Consider the following 16,904-nt stretch of genomic DNA (forward strand, 5'->3'; position numbering starts at 1 on the left):
ATTATGATGTGGTGCTTTATCGCCCTGAAGTAGAATGAGTCTTTGGAAACGGGGACTTGCTTTTAACATACGTCTAATATAATTTATAGACGCACAGCATACATGAGATATTTCAAAGCAACTGGACAGCAAGGTTATAACAACCACCAGAACAGTTAGCAACTGTTTACAAATCTCCCATAACTCCACAGCTACATGTACAAATAATTTAGCAAACACCTCAAATACACAAATAGGTGATTGAAAGAGAAACCGCGTTCGCCGGAAGAACGTTTATTTGAAATCACAATGCTTAGACCAGGCTCAGACGTCTTTACCGTAATGCCTAGTATATGCGTGCACAGCAAAACCACGTGAGGGCTGACTTGACTCTTGTTTTCAAAGTGGAGGCTGGCCTGACCGCAGTCCCAGCGCATCACTACTGCATGCTACACTCCTGGGAACGGAATTATTGCTAATTCTGTTCGTTACACTCCGGTTCTTTAACAATTTTCACTTTTTCTAGCGAGGGGGAAAGGCATGTGTGTTTCAATTGGATATTAATTCATCTGATAAACAATATTCTGTATAAGTGTCCCATAGTATCACAAAATAAATATAATTTTAGTGGATTACACTCTTTCTACGGCAGAGTAAAATTTGCAATTATTCCACGAATGAACATATGCTATTGCTAATATTTCTCAATTTTCTTGTAAAGCTGTTTTTAAATCATGCAACATTATAAAAAGCACTATATAAATAAATCTGTATAAACATAAATAAATAACAAATGTTAGTATAAGTTATTTTAGTTGTATTAGTTATTTTAGGTTAAAACCCCAATTCAACATGGAAAGTTATTTTACGGCTGGAAAAAATCTGAAAAGAACATCTGTAACTGCATTTTGCATTGGTAGATGTACATTCTATATTCCTACATTGAGACATTTAAAAAATGAATCCACTCTTCAAAAATTAACCCTCCACATAATTTTTATTTCACAGAACATCTAAACAAAATCAATGCATTTTAAGAGTAAAACATAAGGAATGTAATTTTGGTGATTTACATTGTTTATATATTCTTTTGCACAAAATGGCAACATTAATTTGTTCAAGCTAAGCTTCTTTTGAAAATTTTCGCTATTTAGTTGGGTAAGTTGGGTAACACTTCTTTACTTCCTTACATTTTCCCTTATGACAAATTTGAACAAATAATTATGCTTCCAGTAGAACAAGTGACATCAGTATAGTATTGTAACTCAATTTAAATAGAAAATGCAAAAATTCACTGCTTCATAGAATATTAAAAGACAAAAATCCCACACATCAACAAACATTACCTGTATGGCCCTTTTTCATGACACACCAAATACGGACAGGTTTATAACAAACACAAACAAAAAGTGTAATCCTGCACTTCCAAACAAAACCAGGATACTTGGATTTTACATCGATAGGACAAAGCTTCTGCACTTTACAGCATTAATCTATGAACCTATATTGCAGACCTTCTGATGATGTACATTCACTTAACATACTAACCTGGTATCTAAAAGGGAGAAATAATCAAGTATAAATTACTAATTGTCGAATAAAGTCCAGGGTGTCCAAACCTGTGCCCTGCTGAGTTTGAGCTTGTTGAATTTCATGCAGTGCCACTGAGACCATTCAACACGAGAGAGCCAAGAGCTTTGTTAACTTTGAATCGCTCTCACCATACTTTGATGTCAGGTGCCAATCGGTTTGAATGGCACTGCATGAAATCAAACAAGCCCTTTAGCTCCAACGCTCATTAAAAACAACTGCCCTAGTAATCTTGAGGACCATGATAAGCTGGTTTAGGTGTGTTTGATTAGGGTTGGAGCTGAGTCTGTAGGACACTGGTCTCAAGGAATGGGGTCCGGACAACTTGCTTTAGTTCAATGGTTTTCAATCCATGTCCTGGGGACCTACCGCTCTTCACATTTTGTATGTCTCTTTTATAAGACACACTGACAGTTCGGTTCATGGAGCTCTGACCTAATGAGTTTATTGTCCGACTTAAACATGTTACATGAGGGAGACAAACCAAATGTGCATAGCCGTTTAAAAATCCTAGTCAGTCCTAGAGTGCTGCAAAGTTCAGATCCAGCCCTAATAACACACACCTGAACAAGGCTACAGGCAGTTGAGTTTTTTCCAAAATGGAGTCAAACTATACAGGGACTTCAGCTCTGTAAGACCAACACATTTTAAGCCATACTTGTAGAGCACAAACTAAACCACTGATGATGCAACTGATGATCTAAAAAAGCAGCAATCAGTCTCTATCATTCTTTTGCAATCTTTTAATTTCATTGCTTCACACACCAACACATTCCAAAACGTTTCCAAAACACTGGTGTACTCATATGGTACCAAAACCTTCTACCTTTTCATTGATGATCATTTTAGTTAAGAAATCAAAGCTGGTATATGGGATGTGTACTCTGGCCCAGCAATAGAGATTGATGAAATGTGAGTTAAAGTGTGGGAGGCTTGAGACCATACTTTTTGGCAACTTCTGTCTGGGCATAAGCAGCATCACAGAGGGAGTAGAGATGGGCCATCTCCATCTCGGATTTAGCCAAGTTGATGGCCTTGTTGAACATATCTATTGCCTTGTCCAGATTGCCTCTGTGAAGACAAGTCAAGTGTTTTTTTAAAGGTACACTCCCAGCATTTTCTTTCCAAGCGTAAAACACAGTATACATCATATAATAATCAATAACTGAGCAGGAATAGCATTACAAGTTATAATTCAATGCTCAGGAAACCTAGGGCCCTATGAAATCCACTTTTTCCCCAAAATCTTTTCCATTTTAAATTTTAATTATTGTAGTATTTTTAACTACTAGTGTTTACAGATTTACTTTTAGGGATTTACTACTATATTTACTACAACTTACTCAAGTAAACAATATAGAATCTTCATGTGGGTTTGTCATAATTAGTTTTTTCAACTAGGAATTTTCATGATCTGTGACGTATCTTAAAGGGTCATTGCAAAGACATTTTCATTTAGTAGCTCAAATAAAAGTAAGCTGCTCTCACAGCTATTTTGAAGATGAAATTAGTGTATTACAGTTAATTTAACTGTTAAACATACAGTAGATGAAACTGCTGCACTTATTCACTAGGCAGAGCAAGGACATTACATATCACAGTTGAATAATTGTTGACGTACTATTTGACAGATTCCATGACATTTAGCTTTGTACAGCAAATTAAATTTGGATGTCTCGATTCCTCGATTCCATCTGAATTATTCACATTGCACAAATTATAGGGCCCTAGGAAGTAAATATTCACAAACCTCTGAACTTCAATGGTTCCCATAGTTTCGTAAGCAAAATCACATTTGTTGTCAATTTCAATGGCTTTGCTAATAAGTTCAAGGCCCATTTCAAGATCCTGTTTCCACTGGAGCTGCAGCAGACTGCGTGTAGAAAAATACACAGATGTAGAAAAACACGTAGATGCTCAAAAACATATGATTTGGATAATTTCAGTAAAACACATCTGAAAAATACAGGCAAAAACTAACCCTTTGTGGACATATGTTGTGGCATTGTCAGGCTCTAGTTCAATACATTTGTCATACATCTCATCTGCTTTACCAAACTGTTGCTGGTCAGTGAGTGCCTACCAAACCACAACAAAAAAGGATGCGACACATAAAATGTCGATAGATGATTTTTAATCTAAAATTTTATTGGAGTTAGCAATACCTGTGCATACAGAGCATAACCCTCAGCACACTTTGGAAACCTCCTAATAACATCCTCAAACCCATCCATGGCTTTTTGAACTTGGGATGGGTTGTTTCCAGTGTAGGCCTGTCTGTACTATAAGAAAACAAATTGGAAAATTATATCAAAATATATAAAATGTGTAAATGTCTTAATTAGTAATGAAAACCAAAACAACCTTATATGAGTAGGACTGAAACCGAGCCAGAGCAAGGTTATGATCTAGTAGTACTCACCAATGCAAAGCACTTCTGAGCTTGGGCGAGTGCAGAGTCTGGTCGAAGTTTTATACACTCATCAAAATCTCCCACAGCCTCCTCTACCTGATCCAGCAAAATCTTCAGCTGAACAATGAAACAGTCAGAGTTTGTTAACAAGATACTCACAATGCAGATCTTTTCTACAGACATTACATTGTAAACATTGTAAGAAAATAAAAATGTACACCCCTGGTAACACGAGCACTATACATAGAGAAAAGAAGCTCTTTACTAAAAGCTGCACCTGCTAAAAAAAACAGGAAGCATAATTTTTGTGCAATTACATGCCTGTCAGTTGAGTTTGTGACAAAACATTTTGCAGGGCTTATTTATTGTTTATTACTGCATAGTATAATTCATTAAAATAAGTAAAGTACAAGTTAAAATGCCTACATTTTCCTTTGTGTTTCATAATTGAGGCTTTCTTTAAAAATCAATAAAAATCTCATCTCGTTCACTTGAACCCGGTCTCCTCTCATGGGAATTCTATGGAGTATTTCATTTACATTTTACATTTATGCACACTTTCATCCAAAGCGACTTACATTGCATTATACTCTGCATTGTTTCTTAGTATGTGCTATCCCCTCGTAACGAACCCATGAAGTTGGCATTGTTAGCGCCATGCTCATACCACTGAGCCGCAGGAAAGCTTATTGCAAATAGCATATTTCAGAGCTTAGGTCCCAGCATCTGCAGCGTCCTAATTGCCACAGATGCGTGCCAATATTCAAGCGTTTTTGAGCACGTTAGCGCCCAAAAAATGCCCATATGTTTGAAGAATAAGAAGAAATACAGCTGCAGGCAGCTATGAGAGCCCAAGCCATTCACTATAAGTAATTTAGAAGACCGTTTTATCCAAAGTGACTTAGAAACGAGGTACATAAATTGAAGCAATTGAAACAACAAGTGCAATAAAGACTCGTCTCTGTTATCCTACCACAGTTTGCGAAAAAGTCTTTTTTTTATAAATAAAAAGTAGAAAAGAAGAAATAAAAGTCTGTACTAATTAGGGATGCACCGAAAGGAAAATTCTTGGCCGAAACCGAAAACGGAAAAAGAGGAAACCAAGGCCGAAAGCCGTAAACCGAAACACCGAAAGAAATTTGGCCAATTATTAGTACCCTTGCATTTATGGCTATTATTGTGTACTAACTTTACTAAAATGAAGGCATTGCAAATGCATAAATATTAAAGTTTCAAAGAATAAATCAATTACAAATTATGCAAATATTTATTTAGCACATTGCAACAATGCACAGTATAAAATAAAATTCAACTAAGATGTTTAACTTGACCCCACTCATGTGTATATTAAAAAATAATGTACAGGGTACTGGCCTGCTGAAAAGTTGTACAATTAAATGTTCTCATGAAAACAAAGTGCATTTTACATTTTTTCTCTGTAGGACTACTACAAGAAAGTCTATTCAGAACAGGTGCAACTGCTTAAAGATACAAAAATATTTTCTCTGTAGGCCTTCAACATAATAGTGTATCCAAACAAAGACTCCCATAGCCCATATGTTAACTGTAGAACTTTTACAACAACAAATGCACCAAGAATTGCAGATGTCTAAAGTTGATAATAAGTAGCCTAAGAATAGAATAACCAACTTATTCTGTCGTCTGAAGCGCTATGATGTTCAGGAACGGAATTTGGAGAAAAACGTGTTTAAAATTAAGTTATGAAAATAAAAGCCCAACAGTCCAGAATCACAAGTAAAAAACACTTTACAGTGGTAAGAGACTTACTCTAATAACAATTTAGTAAAAAAAAAAACAATTCCTAGTGTTGAAGTCTATAAAATTACTGTACAAAACCGTTGGAATAAAACGAAAGTAAGGAAAATGGTGCACGGCACATTTAAAGAACGAAAGCTCTGCCATTATAACTACACAAAGAAAGTGACAAACATTACGGACAACAACTAATAAGCAGTGAAGCAAGTTTTACGCTGTTTATCATGTGCATAGTGTCTGGACTTTTGATCATCTCTCGTATATTTTGCGATCGCGGTCCGGCTCGCGTGAGCAGTGGAGCGGGCATAACTCCTGGTGCTGTAGACTGAGAGCTCTGTCATCTCATGAAAACATTGAATAAAAAACCTTTGCATGCCATAGTTTACACAGGACTGGCGGGAAATGTGCATTAATACTTCTTCATTCTTCATGTTATGTGGTTTACTTTGATAGGTGAACTGTCTTTCCTGCGTCCCAGAGCGACATCCGACGGGTTTTCCCAAATCGCATCACATGTCTAGTCAGTACAAATGACAACGACACGCAGATCGCTTCGCGACCATATCACGCTGAAGGGAAACGGGTGTTTAAAAATTGCCCTCATTGTAATCTGCCAGAATGACGGCGTCACTGGTAAAAAAAATCTGTCAATGACAAAGAATTTTTGGGATTACGCGACCTCTGGTTCACACACGTAAAGGAATATTGGTCGCACTCTAGAGCCCTGAGGGTGCATGCAGTTTAGGAGACACTTTAGTGCTGCGATTAAAGGAATAACATCCGCTACTGTTTGTGTCATCACAACATTTCGGCCGTATTGTTTCGGTGATAAAAGTCTATAGTGATAAAATGCACTTTTGGGCCATTTTCAGCCGGAAATTTTCGGTGGCCGAATATTCGGTGCATCCCTAGTACTAATGGGTCAGGTGTTGATGGAAGAGATGTGCTTTTAGAAAATTCTTAAAGATGGCTACAATCTGCTGATCTTGTAGCAACAGGTAATTAAAAAAAATCATAAATTTTTTACAATACTTTATGAACATCTAAATAAATACAGCCATTTGAAAATGTATTATCTCTGTGAATGATCGCAGTTTGATTATAGTTCAGACAGCATTTTGTCAGCAGGTTTTTAAAAATCTAGACCAGTGGTTCTCAAACTTTTCAGATCAAGTACCACCTAATGACCGCCATGGAATATCATATGAATGAACACTCAAATTAATAGTAGAGCAGTGAAACTTTATCTTTACACCTCGTAATCCAATTCTAATGTATTATTTATGGTAAATTACTTTCATGGGGTATAAATTACATGTTTGCGGTCTCTCTCTCAGTTGGTTGCTGCTTGATCGTATCACACATGTTTGACATGACATGCTTTTTTTTGCTATTTTCAGTTTCCGAACATCTGGTGCATCCCTAAATTTGAGTGTTCCTGCTAATATTTGAGTTGTTCTTTTATACGAAAATTAACATGAAAGACTGCTAACTTTCAATGTTTTTGTTTTTAAGATGATTGAAAAGAGGAAAAATCTAAGTGCAGTAGCCTATAAACGCACTACATTACACAAAATACACACAATAATACTGTAAAAGGCATCACCCATTTTTGTTTTGAAATTTGATAAATTACAAATGGGAACAAAATTTTGCAAAAGCTTGTGTAACTTAGACATGAAGGGTATGCACCAAGCTTAAAATCATGGACATTTTAAGCAGAACGGCAAACGTGTATCTGAAGCTTTGTAAAGACCTGTCCCCTGTGGTGGAAGACATCTGCATTACGAGGGTCAATCACTGCAGCCATATCGAAATCCTGCGTTGAGAGCTGGGGTTGCTGCTGCTGCATGTACATGCTTCCACGTTTAATTAGTGCATTGGCACGCAACTGAAAACAGAACAAAAAAAAGTTCACCAACTTGCTTAATTTTTTTCTGGAATGACTGCATCAGTTAAAACTGTAAAAACAAACTATAAATGTAGTTATGATGTAGACTACACAAAATGAGTAGCAAACTACTACAAGCTACATTGAAACATGGTTAACAACAGTGCATATACATTTCAATGACAGTAGTCCAGTTACCTTGACAATGGCATCATCCATGTTGATGACACGGTCAAGGTCTGGCTGTGCAGCAGATGCATTGCCAATCAGCAGGTAGAAGGTGGCTCTTAACAAAAGAGCTTCAGCTGTGTACCTGCCTCCTGACTCTACCTCCTTTGTGCACTCACTGATGATCTTATCATAGTTCTCCTCATCCATATACTGTTTAGCCTTTAGATAACCCGAGCTGAGAAAACAATAGTTTAAATAGTAATAATAGTAATAGGAGATCATTTTGATCAAAATCATCAAAATATATTGATATGGAACAATGAATACAAAACCAAAGACACCTGATAAACAATGATAAACAATGTTTTCTTACAAATTTTCGAGTACACACTAGAACATGAGCTAGAACTGGATTTTTGTTATTGCACTTTATGAATCCGAATTTATGAGAACAATATTTATGTCTTGTCACCTTTCTGTGACCTCTGCAGCTTCACCCTCTTTGTCTTTATCCTCATCCTTCTTCTCCCCCTTCTGATAGGGCTGTGAGATTATATCATCAGTAAATGAGCTAAAATAGGACTTGATGAATTGAGGAGACGGCATAAGAGGCTCCCGATTCTAAGAAAAAAGTAAGCAAACAAAAAAGAACAATATTGAGGTAACAATACAGTTAACCCACAGTTCAATACATACTTTGGTTTATACCCAGAGTTTTTGGTTCGGTTCTGATGGCTTGGCACTTTGATAGTGTTTTTATTCATTATTCTATGCTTATGTCACAGGAACAATAAGAAGTTAAGAAGATATTTAATTATAGTACTCTTTATTTTACTTGACTTGTATATGATTCTCTTTAACTCTTTCACCGCCATTGACGAGTTATCTTGTCATTTAAAGAAAAACGCTTCCCCGCCAAAGACGAGTTATTATGGCAATCCGTGTTTGTACTGTTGTACACCAGGTGGCGCTATTACACACCACTGGGAAAAAGTACAGAATCCCAGAACCTAGAACGTTTATGTTTTAGCGGTTTTTAATAATTGTTCTGAGTGGAATCTGGGCGGAACCTTTGATAAAAAACGTTAATTATCTCAACTATTTAATCAAAATGATGCATTTTTGAAGAAACCTACCCACATAAATGAAGATAGAAGAATACGAAAATTTACTGTGAGCCATTAAAGTTGGGAGAAAATGTTGAAAAACGCTGTCGTAGGCTGGCAACTTGTATTTAAAGAGGCTGGCAGCGAATGAGTTAAGAAAAAAACAAGTTGTTCAATTCGTGGTGTATTAAATAATATAAATAAAGATATATTCAAGATTCACATTGGAAGCTCACAAACGTTCTTTCTTTACCATTCATCAACATGTCAGTAAAAACGCAAAGCGCAATGTGGCGATCATGGAAAAAAAGATTTATGTGCATTTTTAACTTAAACCAAAGTTAGGGTACCGTTCATTGTCAGATTTAATTACTGCTGGAAAATGTGCTATTTAATTCAGATTTTTGTCAGTGATTTTAGAAATATCTTCCTGTTGTCTCGTTATCATGCAAATTGCTGCCCGAAAGTCCCCCAAGTGGCAAGACTTTCGCTAAAAGAACTTTGGCACAGCGCAGTAGACGCTCTCTCTGCACGTGCTGGGTGAGTAATGCAAACGTGCTGCTTTCGTATGCAGTAAAAACAGATGAAATACATTCTTGATTTGCCGAATTCGGGCATTATTACTTTGGTACAATGGGCATACAATAAAGCCGCTAGGTTCCAGGGCTTCCGATGGCCAGCCCAAGTCTGAACGTCAACATATAACTGCATCGCTTCACCATTTAACTCATGTGAAATCTTTCGCCAGCATCGCAAGCGTCCCTTCTCGGTGTGCAAACATACATACAGATAAACACGGAAAGAGCTAGTCCGTAATAAAAAAGACGGCAATTATTTAAAGGCAAAACTGAAAAACTGCAATTCACATAGCCATATTGAATCGTGGAGGTCGTGACGAACGATTACATTTTTTTTTTTTAATGAGAATTGTGGCATCCCTAGAGAACATTTTAGTGAAAGATACTATAGCATTTTGCATTTAAATGAGTTCCTACTAAAGCTTGAGATTGCTGTCTCGTTCTCACCTTGTATTTATCTTTTGCCTTCTCTTTTCCCAGCTGTTTTAACACCTTATCTGCCAGAAGCATGCTCTGCTGGTTCTGGAAAGCTTCCAAAATACAGACTGCAGTCACATCTGCAAAAAGCAAACTTTAAACTAAAACCAGTATTACCAGGCCAACTCAGCTTAACATGGTCTTCAATTTGAGAAGAATTGCAATACTAACAGCCACTGTGATAGTACAACATGCTAGATTGGATATATGAAATACAAAGGCTTTTATATGACTTTTAGTATAAGCAAATATAGAGGAAGAAAAACAACTGAACTGAAAAAAAATTATGCTGATTGTGAAGAGATTGTTCACCCAAAAATGAATATTCTGTCATAATTTACTCCCTCTCATGTAATTTCATACCTGTATAAATTGCTTTATTCTGATGAACAGAGAGAAAGATATTTGGAAGAAAATTGGCTACGGTAGTAGAATAAATTAAATGGTAGTCAAAGGTGACCCAGAACTGATTATTGTCACAAATTCTTCCAAATATCTACTATTCTACTGTGGTAGTGGATGATGTCCCAGAACTGAAAATTGCTAATATTCTTCCAAATATATTTCTTTGTTGTGAACAGAACAAACAAATCTATACAGCTTTGGAACACTTATGTAAATGAAGACAGAATTTTCATCTTTGTGTGAACTATTCCTTTAAGTCCAAGCAGATGAGAAGACAATTCAGCAATAACTTTTACCTTCGAGGCACTCTTTCTTGTTATCCAGCTTTTCAAGTGCTTTGGCACGCCTAAAAAGTGCTTTAACATAGCGAGGATTCAGCTCCACTGCCCAAGAGCAGTCCTGTATGACCTCGGTCCATTTCATCTAAAACAAACAAATAAACAGTTTGGTCACACTTTATGATATGGACAAAGTCTCACTCATAACTATTAACTACAACCTTTACATCAATAACTCCTCATTACAGATTATAAAATAATTTTAGGTTTAAGAATTGGGTATGATTAAGTGATGTAAAATAAGGTAATGCAGAATAAGGCATTAATATGTCCTTATACATCCTAACATACAACCAATATGCATGTTAATAACCATACTCGGAAACAAATGTTTAGTATAAGGCATTGCAAGTCGCTTTGGATCAAAGCATCTGCCAAATGCATAAATGTAATGATGAATTTGTGTACCTTTATATACAGTATCTCAGAGAAGTGAGTACATCCCTCACATTTTAGTAAATATTTTATTATAAATTTTTTATTTGAGGGGACAGCAAATTTACTCTGAAGAAATAACACTTTGCTGCAATTTAAAGAAGTGAGTGTACAGCTTGTATAACAGTGTTGTCACATGAAAAGGTATGTGAGGGGTGTACTCACTTTTGTGAGATACTGTATATGCATGTTAATAAGCAGGTAGTTAATTATGACTTTGTGTACCTGTATTTATAGTGTAACCAACAGTTTTAATAGGTAACTTTTGTATGTGATATGAATTATGTAATGTAGACAAACCTGTTGTTCATAGGCTGCAGCTCTGTTTTGGTAGAAGGTAGACAGATCTGCTTTATGTTCTTTGGGACATAGGGTGATGGCTTCTGTGTAGCACTGGATAGCCTGCTCGTATTTGCCTGCCTTGAAATACTTGTTCCCCTTATTCTTAGCAGACTGTGCTTGGTCAAGAGGGCTCTGGATGGACAAACACAAAGGGCAATTTCAAGCTGTATAATTCAGACCTACAAACTCAGAAGAGGTGAAAAAGGTGACACACACATACAAGAGAATGTTTTTACATTTAATTTATGCATTCTGGCACACACTGATAAGAAAAAAGACAATATTTGCCTCAACTGACAAACCAGCCACAATTTGCTGGTCAAAATGTATTGGCCTGCACCAGTTTTTCAAGTATACCAAATTACATCTACTGTAGCAGCAGTTTATCAGATGACGTATGACAAAGGTGAAGCACATGCGCAAATATTAAACACACAATTGTTATTTTGCTGCTTTCAAATACAACATAACAAAAAATGCTTTCCTACTATTATATATCTAGCAAACATTAATGATTTTAACATGTAACCATGGTTCGTATAGGTTTGTAGAGAGGCAGAGAGCAGCAGGGAGAGGCAAAGAGAGAGAGAGGCAGAGCGAGTGAGAGAAAATATTAGAATCTGTGATTGAACATGTCAAATTCTGAAAACATGTCAAACACACTGACCCGCACTCATATCATTCTAAAGCCCTGAAACACCACGACACCACGTTGACTAGATAGACTCAGTGGACACACACTTATATTAGGGACGGGCAGACACAGACAAACATGGCTGCCACAGGACCAGAGACTGTGTCCACACTGTTATCTCACCAAATTTGAGACAAAACTACACTTCCTAACAGAATGCACAAAATATCAAGTCCATACACCAGACATTTTAAAGTCTGTGAACAATGAGAAACTGCTGTATCTGTTAGGAGAACACAAGGACTGCGGTGTGTAAGTTACACAATATGTTTCTGCCTGTCACAACAAAAGAGAAAACGATCAATCTGGCCTGGCCTCATGTTTTTAATATATGTTCATAACATTTTATTATTATATCGCTTTATTCTGATACTTAAATATATATTTTGTAATTCTTGTCTTAACTAGTGAAAGTGACCTATTTGTCAGATATGGTGACCCATATCCGAAATATACCTCTGCTTTTAACCCATCCAGAGAGTAGTGAACACACGCACAGCAAGTGGTGAACACACATACACCCGGAGCAGTGGGCAGCTATCACTGCAGCGCCCGGGGAGCAAGTAGGGGTTAGGTGCCTTGCTCAAGGGCACCTCAATCATTACCCGCCGGCCCCAAGGATCGAACCAGCAACCTTCTAGTCACTAGTCCGACTCCCTAACCATTAGGCCACGACTATACTCTATTTCTGTTTTTATATATTTACATATACTACATTAAACCACTTTAAGTGGACTACATGCATCACACTTTTTTATTTTATTTTATTATATCCCATTTTATTTTATTTTATTACTATATTATCTTTCTTTTCGTTTACAAATTTAACTATTTACACAAATGTTTCGGCAAAAGGAGTGTACACTTTGTCTGGCCAATAAAGCATACCTAAATTGAAAATGAATTTAGAGTGAGTGAGTGATGTGCATCCCGGCCACGAATGCACCTTCTGAGAGAACATTCGGCTCTGTAGGCGGAGTTTAGATGACCGACGTGAAATGAAATGGCTTTTTGTCAGAATTGTTTGCATGGCTGTTTTTTCTTTAAATCATTTTGAAGTGTGGCCTATAATAATCCAACAGTGTTTGTATATTCATATTTCTATCTTATAATGTTGAATGACACTTTTTAATTAAGTGTTTTGTTGTAGGGGTACAGAGTACAGTACATCCTTTCAGCAGTCAGTTATAGGTCAAATATAGGCTATTCAAGAAGGGAATGAGAGACTCCAAATTTGCTCTGAATAATGTTGGGACTGTCCTCTATTTGTGTTCATAAATTGTGAGTACGGTTCTATGGGCTACCGTAGAGTTCCACGGCGGAAGAATAATAATAAGAAAAAGAAAACTAACGGATACAATACATTTCGAGAAATCAGTGTTCCTTTAGTTTTCCCTATATCTGTCCTGATAAGTAAGCAAAAAACTAAGGCCCTTTCCAGTCGTATGGCAAACAAATTAATCAACTGCCTTCTAGACATCACGGAGAATGACAGGGGCAAAAAACAGTTCATATGAAATTAGCAATTTTGAACATCCATTCCGTTCACCGTTGACTGCTTTATCACTCTTGGGTTGGTGGTAAAACAACAGCAGTGTTTTCCCATTACTGTCAAGACTGGCCCGTAGTATCCTCAGCATCCCTGCAAGTAGCAGCAGCAGCAGCAGCGAGAGGAACTTCAGTGCAGCTGGGATAACTTTTAATCAGAGGACGGCACTAAAACCATCAACAGTAGATGCCATTCTCTTCCTTCATAACTCCTACTGAGACGGATATATCTGTGTAAATAAATTTATGTGCAAATTTTTTGAAGTTCGATTTCCAGCAAAGTCAAAAAGGATTTTTGACTAACACCTGTTCACCCATAGCAAAGTTGCGTTATTGGCAAGTCTATGCTTTTCTTATTTTTTTCTTGCGTGATTGCTGAAGGGGCCGCCGTGCCTTGAGGAAACTGTCTGCTTACATGTAGCAAATTGCTTAATTATCATCGCAAGCAACCATAAAATGCAGCTTGCTGTTAAACGTACCTCGGGTCCAGGCTTTAAATGTAACTGTTACTGTAACGGCCGGGTCGGGTTAAACAATCTCGGTTGCTGACCTCTAGTCTGTGTCAAAACCGGGGCTCACGCACTCACACACAAACACGCGCAGTCGCACACACAGAGTTGACAGCGGCAGGTGAAAAGACTTAAGTTACAGAGAGGGAAATAATTATTTGATCCACTGCTAATTTTGTAAGTTTGCCTGCTTACAAAGAAATGAAGGGTCTATCATTTTTATTGTAGGTTTATTTTAACTGATAGAGACAGAATATAAAAAAATGTATATAAAGGTTATACATTGATTTGCATTTCACTCAGTGAAATAAGTTTTAGATCCCCGAGAAAAAATAACCGTTTTATAGTTGGTTTCCTCTTTTCTGACCATTTGTAATGAGGATCAAGACAAAACAAAAAATGCAATTAAGTTCAAATATCAATTTAATATCTACAATTTCCTGAATATTATGAAATTCAAGAATACATGGCCTTGGTATCTGGCCGATACTGGTATCAGTGCATCCCTAATGAAGACCTACAGTACAGACCCCATGAACACCAGTCATATACTGTACTCATACTTAATTGTTATACCTGTTGTCTATCTTCCTACTGTACACATATGATATAGCCAGAAGATAAACAAATAATAATTTAATATTAGAACTTTAAGTACATTTTCAAAACCTGCCTACATTATAACTCTGGTGAGCTTTTAAATGATCTGTTATAAATAAATAAATGTCAATCTAAGGAAAATGAGGTAAAAGATAAAGAACTATAATTGGAGAATGTTACCATGAAATAAAATGACTGATTCCCTGAAATAGATTCTTGGTCATTCCACCCACCCTTATTCAAATGGTTTATTAACCATTTGTGAATCATCTGCATACAAATGGTACCAAATAAATTCTCTATGAGAACTCTATGGCAACATATACAAGGAAAATAGAATTGAGGAACCACACAGACAAAAGAAGCAGTAGAAGAAGAGTACACCAACATGATTCCTAAGACGAGCAATAAGTACCAACTGTATTAAATGCTGCAGTAAGATCTAACAAAAGTAGAATAACACAGCTCCCAGAGTCAACACCTCTTAAGATGTCATTAGAGAACCTCAAGAGAGCAGACATTGTTCTGTGGCTGGCTGTAAAACCAGACTGGAATTTATCAAAGATATTAATTGTAATTAAATGCTCCAACACAATTTTTCCAGCGCCTTAGATATAAAAGGTAGCTTCAAAATGGGGTGAAATTAAATGTTAAAAGGATCTAGGGCTGAATAACAGCATGCTTAAAACTTGCCAGAACAACACCAGATGACCGACGACTACAGCATGTATAATGAACAGGATAGTTGGACCAATAGTTTCTTAAACAATGAATATGCAATGACGCCTGGAGACCTAGTAGGCTTTATATGACTAATTATACATTTTAGGTGCTGCAGACAAACAGTCAAAAAACTTGTCAACTGATGAAGAGGACCAGAAATTATCAGGTCATTAATAGCAGATAATAATTCCAGCTATGTCAGTCACAAAAGTTGAATAACAGTCTCAACGCGATTGTTTGACCTCATCGGTCAAACCTGGTTTCAGATCATTGTAATTATTGCCCTTCTCTATAGAAGACACACGGGGGAGATACAGTGCCTGCATCATATTTAAGTGTACATATTGTAACTTAAGCAGGTTTTTTTTCCTGCATAGAGAAATTTTAGGCGGCCGCCTCAGTCAAATGTCGTGCCGCATTAGGGTGGGGCCGATAGAATATGATCCACTGCTGATGGCAAACAGCCATCACGATGTTGGGCCGGGATCGTGATTCCCCTGCATGCCGTAGGAGGGTCAGCATGCCAGTCGTCAGTACATCCCGTCTGCATATAGCACATTCCCAAGACAAATGCTAAGAGCCGACTCCACAGTATGCCATTCTGCGCATGTGTCGAGCTTATCTATATATGTTTATCCGCAGTGGAGTATGATTTGGAAGCTGCAAGACGGACGTAGAAAGTGAACGCAAACAGTGAAATAGTAATTCACTCACGTTGCATGTGTTTGTAAACTTGTCAATGAAGACCTTAACTGTGCGTTTCCGCAATGGCAGCGGGAGTTCGCCAGTAAGAAATAGAAAACAGATGACAGAGACAGCACGAACGACTACTGTTAATAACATTTGTTTTAATGTTAACAAACACGCATGTGAACACAACAGTATGTTGTAAAATATTACAAAGGAACTGTCATTAATTGAGAACCGACACTCGTTATTCAAACATTAAAGGGGACATGAATTAAAATCACAATTTTAACCCAACATTTTGTTATATAAGAGGGAATCGTATTGACGGGAACATGATGTAAGTGTCAGAACTGAAAACGCACTTGTTACGGAGATCACATCTTTCATTGACACCAGGCCCAACAAACGCCAGGTTCTGGAATGCACCTATCACAGCCTCCACAAAAAATATCAGCGACTACTTCTCAAGCCCCGCTCACTGGTTCGCGCATGACAGAACTAAGTACCACAAGTGGCGCAGAACCAGATAGAGCGAGCAAGCAATAAACAGACATGCCTTTAAACATAGCTAAATGAAGCCTTCCTTCGGATTCCAATATTAGGAATGCAGGGTTAGTTTATATTTATATATGTTCCAGC

General features: G+C 37.1%; 1 protein-coding gene across 1 annotated transcript in view; it reads right to left on the minus strand.

Annotated features, from left to right (window-relative positions):
* Positions 1-957: 957 nt before the first annotated feature.
* tomm70a (translocase of outer mitochondrial membrane 70 homolog A (S. cerevisiae)) overlaps positions 958-16,904 on the minus strand; it is a 38,061-nt gene continuing 22,114 nt past the window's right edge. Inside the window, exons 2-12 of the mRNA XM_056750192.1 lie at positions 11,460-11,633; positions 10,683-10,809; positions 9,952-10,061; positions 8,293-8,441; positions 7,848-8,055; positions 7,515-7,649; positions 3,992-4,099; positions 3,735-3,851; positions 3,551-3,648; positions 3,320-3,442; positions 958-2,640 (exon numbers count right to left, since the gene is read on the minus strand). Of these exons, the coding sequence (XP_056606170.1) occupies positions 2,487-2,640; positions 3,320-3,442; positions 3,551-3,648; positions 3,735-3,851; positions 3,992-4,099; positions 7,515-7,649; positions 7,848-8,055; positions 8,293-8,441; positions 9,952-10,061; positions 10,683-10,809; positions 11,460-11,633 (1,503 nt within the window). The 3' untranslated portion in view covers positions 958-2,486. The remainder of the gene's footprint in view (positions 2,641-3,319; positions 3,443-3,550; positions 3,649-3,734; positions 3,852-3,991; positions 4,100-7,514; positions 7,650-7,847; positions 8,056-8,292; positions 8,442-9,951; positions 10,062-10,682; positions 10,810-11,459; positions 11,634-16,904) is intronic.

This window comes from Triplophysa dalaica, chromosome 6 (assembly GCF_015846415.1).
Source record: "Triplophysa dalaica isolate WHDGS20190420 chromosome 6, ASM1584641v1, whole genome shotgun sequence".
In the NCBI taxonomy this organism is placed as follows: Eukaryota; Metazoa; Chordata; class Actinopteri; order Cypriniformes; family Nemacheilidae; genus Triplophysa; species Triplophysa dalaica.